This window comes from Onthophagus taurus, chromosome 2 (assembly GCF_036711975.1).
Source record: "Onthophagus taurus isolate NC chromosome 2, IU_Otau_3.0, whole genome shotgun sequence".
Lineage (NCBI taxonomy): Eukaryota > Metazoa > Arthropoda > Insecta > Coleoptera > Scarabaeidae > Onthophagus > Onthophagus taurus.
In genome coordinates, this window is record NC_091967.1 from 11,928,769 (window position 1) to 11,951,035 (window position 22,267).

At 33.6% G+C, this 22,267-nt stretch overlaps 1 protein-coding gene across 1 annotated transcript in view; it reads left to right on the plus strand.

The window, feature by feature from the left end:
- LOC111426002 (uncharacterized) overlaps window positions 1–20,766 on the plus strand; it is a 52,241-nt gene extending 31,475 nt beyond the window's left edge. The window contains exon 2 of the mRNA XM_023060332.2: window positions 20,305–20,766. Coding sequence (XP_022916100.2) covers window positions 20,305–20,687 — 383 coding nt within the window. The 3' untranslated portion in view covers window positions 20,688–20,766. The remainder of the gene's footprint in view (window positions 1–20,304) is intronic.
- Window positions 20,767–22,267: the final 1,501 nt, after the last annotated feature.

Consider the following 22,267-nt stretch of genomic DNA (forward strand, 5'->3'; position numbering starts at 1 on the left):
AATATTTTCTCAACAGTTTACTATGTACAAACTGCTTAGTGCTTGCCAGCTTGTCCACCATTGTTTATGTCGTTTACTTGCTAGTAATAATTTGGTGCAATTTAACACTGTACCCATTTTAATATTACTTATTATAATTGATCAATTGCTAAGTTTTGACAGTGTTACAACTTCAATTAAATTTGGCCAGTTGTAGTGTCCATATTTTTGCTAATTCATTAATTACCAATAACATTCAATGTGAATAACACTGATTTATTTCGGCGATACTTAAAAACAACTCATCAGCTTGGTCCGCCAGGCATCAAAGTTCTCTTAGCGTCTTTTAACAGGCTTTATAGGCATATACTGCTTCAGGAAAGAGCGTCCTTTGAAGGCAATTATTGTTTGGTAAATGAAGTGTTAAAATGAAATGTTCTATCGTATTCTGCATTGTTTTTTATACAGCTTTGGTATTATCATATTCCACTTTAACAGCAATGAAGGGAACTGCCAAAAAGAATCATTTGTCCAAAAGTTTGCTAAATATGATATTTCCATGGAATTATGTCATCGCAGTACTCCGTTGGTTCAGTTTGGGCTTACAGTTTCAGGGTATTGTTACGATTCCCCCTTTTCTTTATGATTCTTCAACAATGAAATAATGATATACATTGAAAACGAGCCAGATGATCCTTCAAAATGATTGAAGATTGTTTTTTAGTGCATCATACCATAAGAAGACACTCTAATTACAGTGTTCCATTCAAGTTTATGCTAACAAATGATGAACCTTACCTATTCTTACCATTATAAAGTTTGTAGTTGATTTCAGGACAAGAACTATGACTGAGAGGTATCTAGACACTCTATATTGTGGTCGCGATTGCAGCAAGTAAACAAGTACTCTGCAAAAGCAGTAATGCACCTCTCTAAAGCACTCTAATGTATGGTACCATAATATCTACTTAATGTATGCTTGCAAATTCGTAATTCTTGTTAAACAAAAAATTTAGAGCTTATCTAAACCAATGACATAAATGTGTTCAATAAAGAAAAAATGTTACAGATCAGGTGTGAAAACGTGCATAGTTAGGCGATTACCTTTTTGCATAAATACGAAAGATTTATCTTCGTAGGTTCTAATACAGAAATAATGAGTCACTATTATAGAATTTTGTATACACAAAGTTGAAAATCAGTCAAAACCAAAATCTTCTAATTAGTTCTTCATCTACAACTTTTCAGTAATCAGTAATTTTTATTGGGTTGGGGAACAAATACCATACAAATCGATATAGAAGGAATATATGTTGATACACCATCTGCAATTATGAACAGTAATTGGTATTTTAAACTAAACTTTGTTGCATGGTGAGCGATATATACTTTTACCCAGAAGTTATAAAATTAACTTGATTCAATTTTTTCGTTTTGAATTTTTTAGAGAAATTTTGAAGCTCTGAGACGCAACAATACTCAATTCCCAATAACACTTCATACAATGCATCGTAATTAACGTTGTACAATCGTTTGCTCTAACACCATTAGTAATGAAAGTTACCAATGGAGTTCCGACTTTATTGATTTCCCCTAAAGCTATCGCAAAGTTACATTCTTTCTTGATAACTTTACTCATTGATTTAAAGAAATTAAAGTGACTTCATAAAACTTACTGTTTTATTTGCTTTTTCAAATGGTTTCAATTGGGTAGAGAAATAATTTGTGATCAGATATTAATATTAGTAAATCTTTTTCAATTTAGTTTATACAACATAATTATGATTAATAATACTTTGATTCACAAATTAATAACAACACTTTGTTAGGAAACATGAGGTCTTCAAGTCTATTAAGTTGTTCAATCATAACATATTGGTGCACCAATAATTCCTGTTATTACATCTCAATCTTTCCCGAACAAGAAAGATCAAATTACGCACGTCTCATTGTTGCATTGTTTCTTGATGCTCTATTGTACCTATCCTCGGGTACCGCTAGTTTAAAATAGACACTTGAGAAAAGGAGGAAGTTGTCTGTCATTTTGGACAAATTGTACTTGAGTGGTGGGTCAAAGTTTAAACCATTGGGACCTCCCAAGATGGTAAACACATTTTTCTTACTAAGAAAATCATTAACACGTCAATCGACTAATTTATGTGTTCAAATAATTTACGACTTTTTTAATCTCAATAGTGATCCAGAAAGCGATTACAATAATGATTAAATCACTTAAACTAAATGATTGCAAATCCATTATCTTGTAATAAAAGATGATTAATGAATGTTAATTGAACATAATTAAATATATTTTTCTTTCTCAACCTTTCTTTTATACTGTTTTTATTTTTATTTTATTTCAACACCTGATTGTTTCGAGTAAGAACACATTGTTCTTATAACTTCGTGGTTGTAAAAGCAGAAAGACAACGTCCTCGTTTGGCGCCGCTATCATCCAGTAAATCCACTAGAACGCAACGGCAGCAACCTCGGAGGTCGTCAAATTGAATTCTCTCCGTCTCATGTACGAATTTAATTAATCCGAGCGTTTACGTCGGCCATAAAAGCACCGCTCCACGCTCCGGCGCTTTCCTTCGTTGTTATCGTTGCCGACGATCGCCGGGAGGCGCCGCTATCCCGTCAAGGCGTGCCCTTAATTCCCTCTTCAACGATAAGATCCGCCAAACATAAAGCAGCCCTTAATGTGGTGGACGCCATCTTTTTATTAGAACTTAAATATTACATAAGAAAATTTACTTAAATTAGAAAAGAATTGATTGGTAGATATTAAATAAAGTAAAACAGACAGATTCGAATTCCAGCACACAGTAACTAATCAAAACCCAACGCAATATAGCGCATTTGTGTAATCACCTAAAAGGGGCAATTATCGGTAACGATGTTAATGAAAGTTGATTGCTTTTCGCCAGCGGCTCGCTATTCGCTATAACGGCGGTATTTCATCGCGCGATTTTGATAAACCGTATACGCAATTATTACGGGCGTATCTAAAACGAGAGTGATGTAACCGAATAGGAATTAAAAAAAAAATGAAATTCTACACTTTCGCTTTCTTCCCAGTTTCCTCCAAATGAATTCCCTCGGCGAATATTTATCAATCGTACCTTTCGTTGGTTGCGTTCTGGGACACCTAATCAATCCTTGACGACGACATAGACGCGCCAAGCGATGAAAGCTCTTCGAACACAGAGAAGAGAATGAGGATAGGATGCAAAATGAGAAAGAGGGTGGAAAAGAGAAGGAACTTATAACGCCACCGTTGAGAGACAAATGGGTACGTCAGGGCAAATTGACAAAACGACGGTCCCAAATCTCGGAGGGCACCGCAGAATTGTGACACGCAGCCGCCCAAAACAACATAAATCTACTGAGATCTAGTGCCCCCGGGAAAGAGATACGTTACCCTGAATCTCATCTAGTCGGGCTATTAGGAACCAATTTGGGACGACCGGGGGCGTTTGGGACTAATTTTAAACGATCCGGAGTTTGGTGTTTCGATGTTTTTAATCGCTGTAAACATGTGTCACCATTTTTCAAGAGGTCTTACCATCGAGAAATATATTTTTTTTTTATTAACTTCGTTTTGAAAAAATTCCTTAATTAATAAATTAACTGTGAAGTTGTAGTTTTTCCTAAACCTTCCTAAATTTCTAAAAGGTTTTCAACAGAAAGGCTAATATTTCATCGATACCTCGCTTCTAGTTACACTTTCCTTAAAAATTCTTGTGAAAATACTTCAATTTTCCACACAGAAAAGATTTTGTGTTATTTAATCTTGCACTTGTCAAAATTACCATTATTACACGATCCATACACACTTCAAATTACTAAAAGCTTTGTCTCTCTGGCATTAAGCACAGAGGTTCATAGAAAAATTTATATATATTATGTATATAGAAGGTCATCTCCCCACTATTTTTTGGTACATTCAGCGCTCCCAAGGGGATTGTGAGGGAACTAATTAGGTTAAAGCGCGAAATTTAAATATAGGTATTTCTATACCGGTTTATACCAATACTTTATTTTGAAGAGGTCAAGTACATTTTACAAATAAATGCAAAAAAATATGAATTTAAAGTTTTTCCAAGACAAAATTCATAATTATAAATATAATATATATTGCTCTCATTGGCTAAATTTATCTATCGGATAAAGCTATGAAGAGGTGGTAAAAGTAGCCCTAGTTTATTTAACAGTTAACTAAAGGATATAAAACACTTAGCCAAAGGAAAGTAAGGAAGAATATTTGCTTATACAACGGGGTTATCACCAGTTATCACACCAACCGACAAAACAAAAATGTGACGTTTGCTTTCACCTTTGAGTTTGACGTTACATAATATATGTATAAATTTTTCTATGGCTACAAGCGCTTTGTTTGTGTAGATAATGCAGATTGCTACAAATTCAGTCTACAACGTCATCCAGTGGATTGTGAGGGTACTAAAACCTGGGTCTACATTTTTATAGTAGTAAGATTGCACACCATGCAGAGGTTGGCAGAGGTTACAAAGACTACAATTCTTTGTAATAAATAAAATCCATAACCAAAGTAACTCTAAAATGAGTGTCAAATATAACCTCATAATCTCGACTATTATTAAACATCACTCAAAATTCAATGTAAAATTTATCATATTATCATCGAATAAACAATACAATCATGAAAAATTGGTTTCAAGACAATTGTCGTAAAGCACATCGAAAAATTAATCACCAGCTTAGTGATCAATCAATGATAAAGGATATCCTACAGACTATGAAAACCGATTTTCAAGTATTACCACTCTTGCAAAATGGAAATTCATACCCAGCTGATCCATGTATCGAAAAAAATCAAGAAAGTAATGAAAGCTCCGAAGAATGTGAATGTGAAGATTGCATTGCTTTGCGTGATGACACCACTAATGAAAATGAGAAGATATGTAAATGTGAGGATTGTGTTTTAGGTTCATCTGAAGTTAAATATGGAACAATTTGTCAATGTGATTCAATCCAATCATCAAGTGATTCCTCACAAAGTTGTTCGTGCGAATCACAATCTTCATCTCTACCTAAATTGCCCGCTAAATTTTATAAAGTTAATGTGGATCCAAATGATATAGAGTATGTTAATAAGATTCAAGAAATGTTGAAAAATGAAACTCAATTAAATAAAGAAATAGATAATTTAACTCGCGCTGCAAAATGTTTTGAAAAGCGCGCAGAAATTAGAGAAGCTTATTCGGGTCCCGGAGATTATGAAATAATAACTTTACAACGCATAAATGCAAGGTTAGAAGAAAGCAATCACATGCTTGAAGATGAGATTGCAAATACCATGGGGGATATAGTATATCTTAGAAGAAAAACAGAAAAACGGATGAAGAAAAAAATCGAAAACGAGAAAAAGAAAATTCGTGATTTAGAAGAAAAATTTCGACGTGAGCATGGGAGTAAAGAAGATACGCGAATAATGCAACAAAAGGAACTCGAGTTTATTCGTAATCAGCTTGATCACGCCAATAAATATTTCAACGATTTATCTGAGGAAAATAAAAAATTGAAGGAAAAATTGTGCATGTTAAACTGTCGGTATAATGAGTTACAAACCGACATCATTAATCAAAAGATAAGTGAACTTCAAACAATCAAAGCAAATCCGGTTGATCTGTGTAAAATTGAACAAAAAAAATTAAGGGAACGCCAGGAACGATTAAATAATGCCATGAACATGAAGACTTGCCGATGTGAAGATTGCGTTTTAGGTTCAACCGAAGTTCATTATGGAACCATCTGTCAATGTGATTTATAAAAATAAGCATTAAGAAATAAAAAATCATAATCATAAAGTAAAAAAAGGAGATAATTACCTTGTTTATAAATGTAACAATCACGAAGGTTTTCCAAGAAAATATGACATGCTTTAAATTAGCTTCTTTAGTATTTTTTTTTCTTATTTCCTGAGGGTTGTTTGTCTTAACTTCTCGGTAATACTACATATGGTCGATATGTGCGAAATAAGACTTCGCTTACAGCAAATAAAAAAATACCCGTAAACAGGATGAATATTAAATTCAAAACCGGCAATAATTCTCGGCCGTATTAAAATAACGGAAACGGCAAAACTGCCGCTTTCATATAAGATAACAGATTGTTATTCGCTAAATGGTTGGGCGGCACGCCATAACATGTTTTGCAAATCCTCACGCAATATCTTTTTCAGGCTAAATATTATTTAATACGTTCTTTATAAAAAGAGACGCGATAATACTTATTTACAACAAGAATTGTATTTTACTAATTCAAAGAAACGACCGAATTTAAAGTGATGTATTTAAACAAGTTTTGAGAAGAGAGATAAATGACTGCTCGATAAAATGACGATTATTGGTTCTTCTCGTAAATGTAAACGAAGCGGTGCGATCACTGATTTGCTTCGAACGGATAAAGGCAAGCGATCGGAACCTTAACTCGCCCAACGGGTCCCAAACAAACAAATAAAGCGTAATCCAGATTAAAAGCGATCTGTCCAGCGTAATAGTGACATATTGGCGCGTGAGAGCAAGGCGTCGTTTTTCGTCCGGGGGCGCCTTCTCCAGCTCGTGCACTGAGCTTTTAGTTGCTCCTGCCACTTCAGGAGCTGCCCGATTCATCACCGACCGGCCCTTATTTGCGGGGCACCGCGATCGGAACCTCGATTAAAATAATCTCTCGCCAGTTTATTTTATATTGACACCTACACGACCTACAAGATCAAGTTTTATGTAGAACCACGTATTCTATATTTAGAATCAAATATTTATTAAGTTGATACGATTATCATTTGATTAAAAATATATTATTTGGATATTAAACGATTTAAACGAAGGATTAACTAATGTCTAACTATGTAGATAAATCTGTATTAAACTGAGAAATGATTCAACCAACTTTTTTCTGATAAATTCAATCATCCTTACTTAGCCATTATCCCCTTCGTTTTAAAACAATGATGAAGGGCAAAAACAGCGATCACCGCAAGATACAAACTAAGTAGTGTAGTAGCGTATTTCTAGTAAGACATTTCTAGGTGTCATGTATGAAGGAATATGGAACCCATCATGTTCTACTTATCAGCGAAAGACGTCGAACAATATTAAAGTTGCTGTCATGGAAGCCAGCAAAGGTTTGTTCTTGTAGTAGAAAAGGTAGTGTGCATGAAAATGATACAAAAATTCACTATGTACTGAAAATTTATTTGGCAAAGTGAATGGGAATGAAGTCCAATTAATCCTCACAATACCACAACATCAAAAACATCTAAATTACTTGTTACTTTGAATCGTCCATAAAGACTCTTACTGAGAAAACTCATCTAAACTCAAAGAAAAGAAGACAGAGTCATTTCGAACGCCCTGAATAACCTTAATGACTGCGTGCCTGTCAGAGTTATTCAAAATTTCAGTGGATATGATGTGTTGAAAATTGGCACATATTTGAAATACTTTCAGAATGCCTGAATTCATTGGAGTTATTTGAAAAAGGCCATCTCTGAATAATAGCCAGCCAGAGTCATACAAAATTGCGGAAAAGCGCAGTAAGTATCGGTTAAAGTAATTTAAAATATCTAAATGAACTTCAAATGACTAAATGACTTCACAGTGTCAGCTAGAATCAACCATAGCAATTGTAGAAAGACTCATTCAGAGTCTACTTATTTATACGTCACGCAAAGACATTCAAAATATCGGCCAAAGACATTACGACTACTAGACAGTGTAAAATCTTGATATCTTAGTTATTCCAGCATTTCAATTAACATGGCTGCTGAAAAGATTTCAGAAAAACTTGACCAAAATCATTCAGAATGGCTTATATGACTCTATATCCGTTAGAGTCATTCGATATGCTTATTAGAACCAAGCTGAACATCGCAAGAAGTTTCAATTGGAGACTAGTCACTCGCAATAAAGCTATGTCATCCAGTCATGTACTAATCGGGGTTAAATTAATAAATCTTGCATTTTACCAACTCTGTTTAAAAAAGAGTCGCTTAGGCCAAACATTCTACATCTGCCTCTTTCTGAGAAAAAGAATGTTTTTCAGCTCTGAATTATCAAAAAATGGGTCTTACAAAGCTATGTGTTGTGGAATATATTTCTTATGTCATAGAAGAAAACCTCATCATAGATGTAAAAAATGCTTGGTTGGTTTATAAATTAAGTCAAAAGCTTTCTTAAAAGTAGGCGAGCCCAGACTTACACTAATATTATCCCATCAATTTCAAAAATAACTTCTAGTGATAAGTAGGGTAAGCGATTCCACTAAGGAGATCATGAATTGAAATTTATGTATGAATAAAATTGTTTTCTATAAATAATGTATTTGGAAAGTTTTTGTTGAAGTTATAAAATAGAAATTTTTCCAACGTACACAGAGGGCGCCATATAAAGTATCCATTGTCTGAAGTAGTGGGATAATAGTAGTAATAATGACCATTACAAGAAGAAAGTGTGGCCAAAACACGCAAATTTGAACGTTGGAGAATACAAAGAGAGGTTTGGCAATTACTCAAAATTATCAATTTTATCCTAATTCAGTTTAAATGTTCATGAAGTGTTTTGAATTATCACCTGGAAGCTTTTAAGCTAAGGTGTAAAATATCATTTAGAGATCATCATAGCGGATTATGAGTAGAAGTTGCGCTTAGCCCACAGCCAGTTTTAACTCGCGATGTGGTAAAAAGAATAGAAAAAATGGTTAATGGTTTATTCTGAGCCCAAAAGAATTTTTATTTCTAAACGGTTAGCAGTTTTGTGGCGCTTGAACAATGGACAATAGATGAGAACCTTAGGATAAACCACGACCAAAATTTTCTTGCACAGTGTTATTGTACAAATTATTTCCGCGACGTTATCCTCAAGATTTTTTCCTAACCAATACATTAAAATCTATACTTTATAGAAAAGTCAAACTTTAGATTTTCAACTTAATTTGAATTGTTGTGCGTAGAAATTGTATTAAGTTTTATTATACCGGGAATTTCATATAACTCGCAATATGACTGCAGTAGTGTATTGGATGGTTTTGCAAAGGAAAATTGCTCATTGCCCTCAATGTTGCTGTGACCTGGAACCTACCATAGGGTAACATCATTGCCCCTAGCGAGTTCTCTCAGGTTGCTGGTACATGCTCTGATCAGTGCGTACCTACTCCGGATTTAACTGTCTTTGAAGTATCGGTGTACCCTTCGCCCAATAATCCCTGCTTCTAAATATGACCTTATACGGCAGGTTAAAATTGTATTCTGTCGGTATGAGGTCCGTTTTAATTTCAATCAGGTGATTTAGACATGGGTCCTTGAAGATTTCGAGGTGTCCTCTGAGGTTCCCCTGCATCAACTTGAGTGAAGAAACTGTTAACTGATAAGGCACTTGAAGCTTTATCCTTTTGTATATATATAAACGGAGTGTTGTGAGACTGAATAGAGCTTCCAAAGCAGCCGTCGGACAAGATCTCATTGCACCCGTTATGTTAAGATATGCTAAAAGTTGGATTTGTGCCAGCTATTGTTGTGCTGTCTTATGTTTTGTTTTTGGCCACCAAACCAACGAAGCGTTAGAATCATGGGTGTGATTATTGCTACGTAGGCCCAATGAGCCATTCGTGGTTTGAGACCACAGTTCCTTCCTAGGATTTTAATAGTTCTGGTTTGAATGGAGGGTACTTTTATTTGTAGTTTCCTTCTTCGAGTTCAGCTCATTGCTTCTACACCAAGTACTGGTGAGTAGTAGGGCTTTCTGCATTAGTTGAGTTATTATTGTATCATATTTACCTCGGATTGTGATTACCAGGTCATCAGCATACCCCTGAATGTTGAATTCATTTTTTGTTAGTAGAGGTGATAACACTCTCCCTTGGGGACATCTTTGACATCTAGTGTTAGTTCTAGTTTTAATTCAATGAAAATATGTAACACAGTGATATCTAATGCTAACTAGCGCTACCTAGCACTGCCACTAGACCTATAACTAGAAACATTCAGGTTTAGCGGTCTTAAGAGACGCACGGCTAAACGGAATGTTTTTAGTTCTAGCTCTAGTGTTAGTTTTGGTGCTAGTGTTAGTCTAGTTTTATTTGTTATTCAGCACTAGATTATTGTATGTTTTTATTGAACTATAACAAATATATAGCTATAACTGTAATGTCAAATTATATTGGCATGTTGTGTTTTATGTGGGAGAAAGTAAGTAGGTACGCCCTAGTTTCTATGGAAATATAGTTTAGTATATTGCATCTTAAGTGAAATTTACAGTAGGTAGAATAGAAGTGGTAGTGAAAATTCATTGGTTATTTAAAGGTCCATTAATGAGACCTGATTTGGCGTGCTTATCACCATCAAAGGCCCCGGAGGAATAAAGTTGCCCAGTCGGGAGCGATAAATTACTAAATTAAAAATAGCGAAACACGGCGCGGCGTTCGGAACAATTAACCAAACAATCTGGCCGCTCTTAAAAACCAATTAAAATAGCGACTGATCCGCCGCGTTTTATTATTACGAGCCGAAGCGGACCGCTAATGGCAGATATTAGTGAGAGGATTCCTTCTCACTTGGGACTAATTAGTATTTAAATTTAGACGTCGTGGTCGCGAGACGTGCGTCGTCGTCCACATGGAAGTCATATACGCGGCACCATCTCGAAATATTGAAAGACCGACCGCGGTGGTGGAAGACGATGAAGCAGAAGGAGGGAATCCGCCGTAAACGCTACCGGTATTTAGAGACGAATAACTCTGTCAGCGCGACTTTAAAGGCGCACCCGTCGACCGAGCCGTTTTGACACCCCATTAAATTAGTGCGCGCCCGTATTAAATACAATTTATTAACTTTTTCTTGCCGCGTACGCGAGCCTTTAAACCATTTCACGCTGCATTTCGTGTTCAGTTGAAATGCGTTGTTGATCTATACGCTTTGAAATTGTTCGAATTCTTCACGGCAATTTTACAAAATGAATCTTAAATAATTATGAAACTATAAAAAGAAAACAAATTTTAATGTAAACGTTCGTTAATTGTTCGCTACTTTATTTCCACAAGATTTTCCGACGGGTACACCTAAAACGCCACCAACGCCGGATTTATAACTTGAGAGGGGTTTGAGAACGGGGGTAAATCCTCTCTCTTCCTTTCGCCATCCTGAGCGCAAGGAATGCTCATTTTCTCATCAGGATTAAATCGGGTGGAAAATAGCGGGAGTCGGGAGACCGTATTTATTACGAGCGTGTCACGCAGCTCAGAGTTATTGTTAGCGCCCCCTTCCGGGCACCCCGCGGCACTACGCCAACTCCCTTGGCTACCGCCCCCGTATAACGGCGTTAACTGACGCCACCGCCCGCCGCCCCCTAACACACCCCTTTCGCCACCCTAAAGTTTGCGTGCGCGCGCAAAACACCCAAACACGCAATCGACGATTTCGAATGGTGACATCAGCAGGCATAATACGCTTGGTATAATTGAATTAGTGCAAGAATTTTAAAAGTATTGATTATTTTTAATGTTTGGTACTAAATTGAATTTATTAGACTATAAAAAAAATATGTTATTATCATCGTTGTATTTTTCCATCTTGTAGATTAAATAAAAAACTCAGTTTTTACACTTTTTTTCCATTAATACATATTTTAATTTTGTTACGTTCTGTCAATAAAAGTCAGGATTTTCACAACTACATTATTATAACAAATTTAGAATTATTTTATTTTACAATGTTCGTATTCACTTGAGTTAACTTGTCATTCTTCATCTTACATGTTGTACATCACACTGGTTGGTATTGCCAACCTAATATGCAACAAACTTTAAGTTCTACCGGTTTCGATTCTAACAAGTCATCTTCAGGAACCTTCTGAACGTCTTCAGAAATAAAAAAAATTGTTTTTGATTACTCAAATTGAAAAGTACATCATTTAGCGCAACCTGTAATGCTAACTAGCGCTAACTATCACTGTCACTAGATCTAACATATGACCTAGTACTAGGTGATTCTAGTTCTAGGTAATGTGTTAGTTCTAGTGATAGTGCTAGTGTAAAACTAGAACTAACACTATACCTAGAGCTAGAATCATTTGGGTTTTGCCGTCTTTAGAGACGTGCGGCTAAACTCAAATGATTCTAGTTCTAGGTAATGTGTTAGTTCTAGTGATAGTGCTAGTGTAAAACTAGAACTAACACTATACCTAGAGCTAGAATCATTCGGGTTTAGCCGTCTTAAGAGACATACGGCTAAACCCAAATGTTTCTAGTTCTAGGTGTAATGTTAGTTCTAGTGACAGTGTAAGTGTAAAACTAGAACTAACACTATACCTAGAACTAGAATCATTCGGGTTTTGCCGTCTTTAGAGACGCACGGCTAAACCCAAATGTTTCTAGTTCTAGGTCTAGTGTTAGTTCTAGTTTTAGTTAAATAAAATTATGCAAGGTAATGATATCTAGTGCTAATTAGCACTACCTAGCACTGTCACTAGAACTAACACTAGACCTAGAACTAGAAACATTCGTTTGGTACTAAATTGAGTTTACTAGACTATAAGAAAAATATGTTATTATCACCGTTGTCTTTTTTCATCTTGTAGATTAAATAAAAAAGCTCAGTTTTTGCACTTTTTTTCAACGGAACCTTCTCATTGTCTTCAGAAATAAAAAAATTGTTTTTGATTACTTAAATTGTAAAGTACATCATTTAGTGGCGAGTATTCAAAATTGAAATTGTATAAAATTGACAGATCGCGTTAAAAATTGTATTCTTAGAAGAGGAGCAATTTTTTGTTGAGAGAACCAACAAAGAAGACATTTCCCCGGTTTTCTTGGAAAACGGCCGAGATAAATTAATTACGACGAAAAAACCGTAGAATTCCATTGTTTATGGTCCCGTCTGGAAACGCCATTAATTTTTTGACCGTCCCCGTTCGATTCCCGGTAGAGGCCGCCCGCACACAAAAAACAATCCTAATCGCACCAGCTAACTAGATTTTCGATTTGCATGTATCCGATCGACTTGATCGTCTTCTTGTTCGACATTTAGCCGCAAGCCCAAAGATTTGTTCATTTTTTGGACGGCCTTCTCGGCCGAGAGAGTTATTCGGTATTATTATTATTAATGGATATCGCCAAATCATTGTGTTTGGTGGATGTGAGGTCGCTAGTTGCCTACTGGCAGGTGTGACTAACGCGACCCTTTGATGTGCCGCCGCCGACGTCCAGTCATATCGATTAGCGACGGTGATTCGTCGTCGGCAAAGACTTTTAACGAACTGGTCCGCTGCGCTATCGCGCCAAGTTCACCTACAGCGTTGTCGGTGTAACTTAATGTTTTAAGCTGTAATCTTCATGTATTTAAGATCGGAATTCGTACGGGGACGATTCACGGTGGCCGACTTTAAAACCTTAACTTAGAACGAACAAGTATATATTATAATCGAAACATTCATTCTTATTACAAATTGTTCATATATTTATTATAAATTAGATTAAATTTTTCGCAACAAATCGTACAAAGCATACAAATGAAACGGTAATCTATTTGGACACCTTTAAACCGCAAAACACATGTAATGAATTAACGGATATCATGTAATCATGGAAGTGAGCCAATTTTGAAAATTTAATTGCAAACGCATTGTCAAGAGTATTTTATTCTTTGTTTGGTTTCGCGAGTACCAACCAAACAGAATATTTTATCATCCACCTCAATGAGTTGAGATTGCATTTTACTTGTTTTCATCCAAACACATTATTGCAACATCTATAACAATCTCGGAACCTAAATTTATTGCAGTACTTCACTCTTTATCTGTAATTTAATTACTATGACATTTTAAAACAGTTCTGCTACAATTAGAGGCATCATCTGATACTACAACCATAGGTGTCCTTATTTTTGTCTGAGATATAACGTGATCTTTTAGAATGTTTAAACGTATTGCTTTGTATTTTTTGAACATCGAAGAATTTTTGAAACCATTTTTCTGTATGCACCTATAACAATAACTGTGTAACAGTAATAATTATATGTTACCTAAGTGTTACTGGCCTGCTATTACAACCTTCTCTTTAACAGTTATTTTTTGCATATTTCAGTATCTATTGAACAATCATGTACTTCGTCATTGTTGTGTGCACATTAATTTTCATTATAAATAAGAAATTATGTAATATACAGATTATCTTTACAACATCTATCACAAACTGGAAATCTAAATTTTAATGTGATATATGATATGGGTCATTATCATCTTAAATTACTCAAGTTATGAGTCTGATTCAAATTTGTAAATAAATTTCGACTCCTATGCCCTTGAATAGTGTGTGTAAACGTTAAGTAACAACGAGTTAAGAATTTTTATAATGTAGAGTTTGTGGAAACCCTTCTCTATGGTGATTGTTAACAAAACGATGAACCCATCTCTTGATGGGTTGGGTTGAAGTTGCTTAGAAGAGCTTTTGAGATAAACACTTGTTTCCGAAAATCGGGGATTTAAGTTTTTTGAAAATACACAAACAATATAGTACAAATGGAGGAGTATCCTACTTGTTAAATACTGTCAAATTTTTTAGCGCAGAGTGCACACTTGAAAAATTTGGACATTTTTAATTTATTCCTACAAAAATAAGATAGGCTAGATCTGCTTATGCATAATCTTTCTTTCATCAGTTCTAGTATATAATTAATGATTGTTCTCATATTTTGTTGCCATTTTGTCGTAATTGTTTATAAAAACGTATTAACCATGCTGACGAGCAATTGAATTTAGTACTGATTGAATTTACTAGTTGTTAACGGTATAACTCGGGATTGGAACATATTACAGAAAAGCTTTTAGAACAAAAGTTGTAGCAAATTTTACTCTAAACAATATTGCTCTCTTTCACTTTTACTGCCAGATGCATAAATATCGAGAAAAATGCGAAAATATGAAAATGAGATGAATTTACAATTCAACCAATCACTAGGAAACCAAGAACATATCATAGTCACAGTGTTATCAAACAATGCAGAAAACATTCACGGAGTTGGCACTGCATTAGCTATGTGCCAATAATATCGTGATTCATCTAATCCAAATCAAATAGCTTATTCTGAATGCTCAAGACCACAACAACCTAATCTAAAAACGAGCTAGTGCTATAAAATATCTGGTTGAAAAATGTACTGGCAGCTCTTTAACATCAGTACAACAGCCAGTTGATACTTTTTGTTATCAGAAGTAGTTGCAGTGTTCACAGCCGCTATATTTTCTGTCATTTATGACAAAAAAATCAGACCGAAAAAAAATAAATGACAGAGACAATAAATGGTTGTGTATCTTATCTCATCATTCTTTCAACAACCTTATTCTGTATAAAATTACCATCAATCTTCAAGGAATAGATATCCAATAATGTCCGTCAATCCAAGGCATTCTCAACTATTCATTGCAACATTATGTTCAAAGTTTGAAATTGAAGATCCCAATGTAAAATATTAAAAAACTTCATTCCATCGTTCATCATTATCATGCCTAGTATTTAGTTGATTTTGATTATTTTCATCAAGAATCAAAGCAATCACAAAATCTCAATGCGTTCATTCTAGTCTTGGACATTACACAATAAAGGATTTGTTAACAGAATTAACTTCAGATCACTGCAAAACATCAGTCAATACCCACAATTTATTTTATTAATATTACGATGAAAACTGGTGAAAGTACTTACTAGATATTGAAAATCTTGAACTTCTACCATATTATTTATAACTTTCTATATGCAGTTTCGCAATGAGGTTAATCGTATGATCAATAGTTTCAATTTTCATTGAACAATAACGATGTCATTTTAAGAAGAATACAGGCATGATAACAAATTTAGTTCTGTTGAATTTCAGTCTTATGTATATATGATATGATTGGTGACTTCTCGATGATATTTGGAATTTTTAAAGCTGTATGTTTAACACAGAGAGTCAAATTAAATAGTTCCACCTTAACATTAACTTCATGGTACATTTATATTGATACATGCGATTCAAAATTGACTCAAAATTGCCTTATTGCCTTATTTGAAGCGATATCCAAACATTTACTTTGTTACTTACGTTTATTGTAATAAATTACAATAGCTCTATAATTAATCTTTGTTTTTATCGCATTTAAAGCTTGAATAATTTGTATGAAAAGATCAAGATTAAGATAGCACTTATATTTTAAGTGTAGTTCATTTTAATTTAATAAAGAAAAAAAAATGCGGAACACAAGAGAAGAAAAAAAAAACACAAAAAAGAACATTAAATATTTAGCGGTAAAGTATCCTTTTTGCCTTCATTCACGTGGTATTAATAAAGCCATCAAATTTCTTCCAAAGGAAGTTATTCTAAAGGTGCTGCCAGCGACGTGCTTTTCATAAGTGGAGGCCATGTGAGTAGAGTACGACTTCCCGGGCGATTACAGGCTCAAGAATTGCCACTTAACCGCCTCGGAGGGCTTTTATGCAGATTTTAATGGGAATAATGCGTTCCGCTCGTACTCAGCGGCGAGTTTCTTGGAATCGACTTCAGACCACCTTAGTTTCTACAAACATTAGACGTATATCAATATGTTTAAAAATTAATCCATGTTACATTCTTTATGTTAATTATCTATATTTCAGTTAAGTCACAACTATTATTTATTATTACGAAAATAGCTCTGTATGTAATATTATCGAGTTCGAATGGTTACACGTGCTTTCTGTACGTCTTAATTGCGTTTGACGTCGTTCACATATGTTCACGCGTCCGTCGTTCGGCATCTGATAAAAATTACAACGCCCGAGGTCCAATGTGCGAACGTTGTAGAGAAGATGAAGGCATCAAAGCGCGGCCCTCGTATTTATTACGCTGTCACGGGTCCGGAGATATTGAATTCGAACGATGACAGCTGCTCTTCATTACGTCTCACTTACGTGCTTGCCAATTAACGCCGCCAGATTGAAAGCCGGAGATCATGAAGTGCCCTCTCTTCCATTTCGCGGCCAATTTTTTCCGCGAAAGACCCGGACCGAAGAGTCTATTATCGGATTAATTAAGAAAGCAGGCAATTTATTGCGTTGCCGCCGCCACCGTTTCTCCTGACGAAACGAAACGACAGTCGAGGTGTCGGACGGCTATTAATAACTGTTGAAACAACAAATGGCTTCCTGCGCAGCACCATTCTTTTCGAAATTACCCACCGGAATTGTCCGTTATAATAGATATATTAGTGGAAGCTAACATTAGTAACGTGCGCTCGAAAAAAACTCAGGGGGAAAATAACAGGTATCTTGGCAATTGAGCTTTATTGGAGTTTTAAGGGTTGACTCAACTTTTTTTTGACAACTGTTTCGAAAATTAGTATGTTTTTCGTTACGTTTACTGAACATTTGTAACGATTAATCTTTATTTTAACAACTGTTATCTTGAAAATACACTTTGTTTCATATTAATCATTTTGAAAACATTCATATTTAACGATTTTTAATAAAATCAATCGTTTAACAATAAAGTCTCTAATAAAAGATAATAAAACCGCTCCTCGATTAGCAGTGGTGTGTCCGGGGTTGGAGGTTAGGGGGCCGAGCCCCCGAAGGCCCCATTTAACAAATCGTCCATGAACGGGACGACGATAGTCTTTTTCGTCTTTTGTCGTCGAGTCGTTTTGTATCGGCGAAGGGAGAAAAATCCACTTTCACAGTTGAACGCCTTTTACTGTTGTTCCGTTTTGTTGTTGGAGTCGAGGTTTTGGATTAAACGTGATTGAAAAGCCGAAAATGGGGACGTTCTCTGTACGAAAATTATTAGATAGTTAAAATAAACGACTTTCAATACCCAATTATTATTACAGTAATACAACGATATAACGGACTAATACGGGGAAGAGAGTATCCGTTATAACAAAAAGTACGTTGTATCAAATATTTTTAATTTATACTTTAAAGACGCACGTAGTTCTAGGTCTAGTGTTAGTTCTAGTTTTAGTTCAATAAAAATATACAACGTAAATTTTTAATTTTACTAAATTAAAAGCAAATAGTGTTGAATTAAAATTATCATTCCAACGATATTTTGGAATTTGGAAAATATAAATAACGTGCAAAGTTGCGTTTAAAAAATCGTAACAACAAAGTTTATGAAAACTAAGAAATTATTTTTGACACATTAAATCTTCATTAAGTCTCCTTTAAAATGCTTTTTATTTTATCATTATATCTCAATTCGTTTTTGAGATACGACTTTTTTAGCATTGCTCTTAAAATCTACAATAATAAAAACTGCAGAGTTGAGTTTAAACAATCGTAAAAACGAGGTTTATGAAAACTAAGAAATTATTTTTGACACATTAAATCTTCATCCAGTTTGCTTTAAAATGCTTTTTATTTTATCATTATATCTCAATTCGTTTTTGAGATACAACTTTTTTAGCATTGCTCTTAAAATCTATAGTAACAAAAATTACAAAATTGAGTTTAAAAAATCGTAAAAACGAAGTTTATGAAAACTAAGAAATTGTTTTTGACACATTAAATCTTCATTAATTTTACTTTAAAATGTTTTTAATTTCATCATTATATCTCAATTCGTTCTTGAGATACGACTGTTTTATCATTACACTTAAAATCTACAATAATAAAAATTGCAGAGTTGAGTTTAAACAATCGTAACAACGAGGTTTATAAATACTAAGAAATTATTTTTAACACAATAAATCTGCATTAAGTTTGCTTTAAAATGTTTTTTGTTTCATCATTATATCTCAATTCGTGCTTGAGATACGATTGTTTTAGCATTACTCTTAAACTCTACTATAATAAAAATTGCCGAATTAAGTTTAAAAAATCATAACAACGAGATTTATGAGTACTAAGAAATTATTTTTAACACATTAAATTTTCATTAAGTTTGCTTTGAAATGTTTTTTATTTCATCATTATATCTCAATTCGTTCTTGAGATACGACTTTTTTAGCATTGCTCTTAAAATCTACAATAATAAAAACTACAGAGTTGAGTTTAAACAATCGTAAAAACGAGGTTTATGAAAACTAAGAAATTATTTTTGACACATTAAATCTTCATTAAGTCTCCTTTAAAATGCTTTTTATTTTATCATTATATCTCAATTCGTTCTTGAGATACGACTTTTTTAGCATTCCTCTTAAAATCTATAGTAATAAAAATTACAAAATTGAGTTTAAAAAATCGTAAAAACGAAGTTTATGAAAACTAAGAAATTATTTTTGCCACATTAAATCTTCATTAATTTTGCTTTAAAATGTTTTTAATTTCATCATTATATCTCAATTCGTTCTTGAGATACGACTGTTTTATCATTACACTTAAAATCTACAATAATAAAAATTGCAGAGTTGAGTTTAAACAATCGTAACAACGAGGTTTATAAAAACTAAGAAAATGTTTTTGACACAATAAATCTGCATTAAGTTTGCTTTAAAATGTTTTTTGTTTCATCATTATATCTCAATTCGTGCTTGAGATACGATTGTTTTATCATTACACTTAAAATCTACAATAATAAAAATTGCAGAGTTGAGTTTAAACAATCGTAACTACGAGGTTTATAAAAACTAAGAAATTATTTTTAACACATTAAATCTTCATTAAGTTTGCTTTGAAATGTTTTTTATTTCATCATTATATCTCAATTCGTGCTTGAGATACGATTGTTTTAGCATTTGAGCTACCTAGCACTGTCACTAGAACTAACACTACACCTAGAACTAGAAACATTCGAGTTTAGCCTTGCGTCTCTTAAGACGGCTAAACCCGAATGATTCTAGTTCTAGGTCTAGTGTTAGTTCTTGATATATAAATGGTATAGACAACTCTAAGAAAGCCCTGAGTTTATCTATGAGCATGGAATAGAACAACTTGAGGAATAACTCAAGTTATATAGTTCGTGCTATATTAATACAGATTTATTTTATTACCACGACAATAAAAAAAAGTAATATTTATAGGTTCAAATAAAAATACCATCACGGTTAATAAACCAAGAGAAATTTTAATAATAAATGTTAATATAAAGAGGTGGAAAATAAATTTTCAGGGGTGAATTTGTCGATTATCCTTGCAAATAACGGTCCACTACATTACCTCTGGTTTATTACCCGGATTACAACAAGGGGACGTTTCTCCCTCCGGTACAAACCATTAATACGTATTAAGTCAACATATTGTCGTATTAACGACCCTCCTCCCCCTTTATAAACACTGATTTCATCAATCTCATTCCGCTGATTTATGAGAAGTTTAATTTCTTCCTTTTATTTACAGATGGGCAGAGTCACCTAAACCTTTTCAATTCGAGACAACAGCCGAAAAAGAAAAGGAAATCAAGAACGGCGTTCACCAATCATCAAATTTTTGAATTGGAGAAACGATTCTTGTATCAAAAATATCTAAGTCCGGCCGATAGAGATGAGATTGCCTCCAGTTTGGGATTAACCAACGCCCAGGTGATAACGTGGTTTCAAAATCGGCGGGCGAAACTTAAACGGGACATGGAAGAATTAAAAAAAGACGTGGAAAGTACGAAAATGTTAACGGCGCACAAGAGTTTTTTAGAGAACGTTCAAGATTTGGGGTTGTTAAAGAAAAAAGCTTTGGTTAGCGACGATGATTGTCCGAAGAACTTGGTGATATCACCCGAGAAATAGTTCTCTTATTTACTTTTATTTCGAGTCGTGTTTTGTGATTGATCGTGTACATACAAAAATTTTAAATAAATTGGATGGACCGAGAATGTGTGCTCCTGAGATTACGTACTTAAAAAGTTGTTCGCCTTTTACAATTTTTTTTATTATTTTTTTTATACGAACTATTTATCTATTAATTAATAATTATAAATATGTAGACATCGAAAGGTTTTAAGACGAAAAACATGTACAAATGTGTAAATAGGTAGTGATAAAATAAGTTATTTCAATTTATTAAAATTGTAAGAGAGAGAGAAAAATGTGTCCATATTAGTTAAAATGTTTTAACAACAAATACTTGGTGTTATTATTGCTACATAAAAGAAAAGTTTTACGTTTCATTTCTTCTGGTTTTTGGCCTTTAAAATAATTTAGAAAGAAAACGTACAAAACTAAACAAAATAATTTTAATTTTTTCCAAACAAAAAAAAATTTTTATTTCTTTTTACATTTTCTAACGGGTACTTGCAATATATTACTAAATAATTTTATTTTTCGTTCTTTTATACAAACTTAACGTAAAACTGCGATTAACATTACGAAGATTTTAAAGATTTAAATAGTAAAAAAACTTATTTGTTGTATATAAAATAAATAATCCTATTAAAATTATTGTATAAAAGAATCCCCCTTTTTTCTCTTTATCGCTATTATATATGTGAAATAAACATATTCCAAATGAAATTGGTTTTTTTCTTTTTTATTTTTACCTAATCTAAAATCAGTTAAAGTAGTAGCCAATGACAGAACATAAACATCATTAGAACTACTTAACGTAAACGTTAAATTGATACGGGTAAATACAGGAAATTACTTTTCCTGCCTATCTATTAAATAAACATTTGTCCTAGATAGACAGGTGCAGAGGTATCATCACGAAAAGGTAAGTTAATTATGTTTTATTTTAAAATCAAAATTTCATAACAAAAAAAAATTAAAAGATATGCATTTATTTAATATTTAAAATTATTTATGTGAGTCGGCATCGTTGGGTTGACCAGGTCTAAAACATAAATTAACCGTTAATCCGAAACGCTCGGCTCGGTTTTTTTAATAAGATTTAATTAAATACGGTAGGCGAATCGTAACTTAACTTTATTTAGGAGCTTAGCGTTAGCGTGTGATATGTGCGATTCGAACGTATGCGAACATAAATTCGACGCTTCTTGCCGTCGTCGTATTCTGCTCGAATAAATAATCATTTAATTATAAGCAGCCGACGCCTATTTAAAACGATATTAACGGTTTCGTACAAGAAGGTTCAGGTAGGTCTCGATTTTTACTCCCTGATAATTTTTTGGTTTATGTGATATAAAAGAGATTAAAAAGATAAAATTAAAAATGTTAATTTATGTTAAGAGTTAAGATAAAGAATTAAAAATAAGAGTTTCAATAACTTATAGTTAGGTACTTTCTTTTTTAATTCAAAGGTTTCTTGAAACAAAAAATATTAACATTTTCTTAATAATTTGATAAACTCTCAAAGATTATTAATAACTGGCTTTGGTGATTCGGTTTATTCCGTCGAACCAACAATAAAA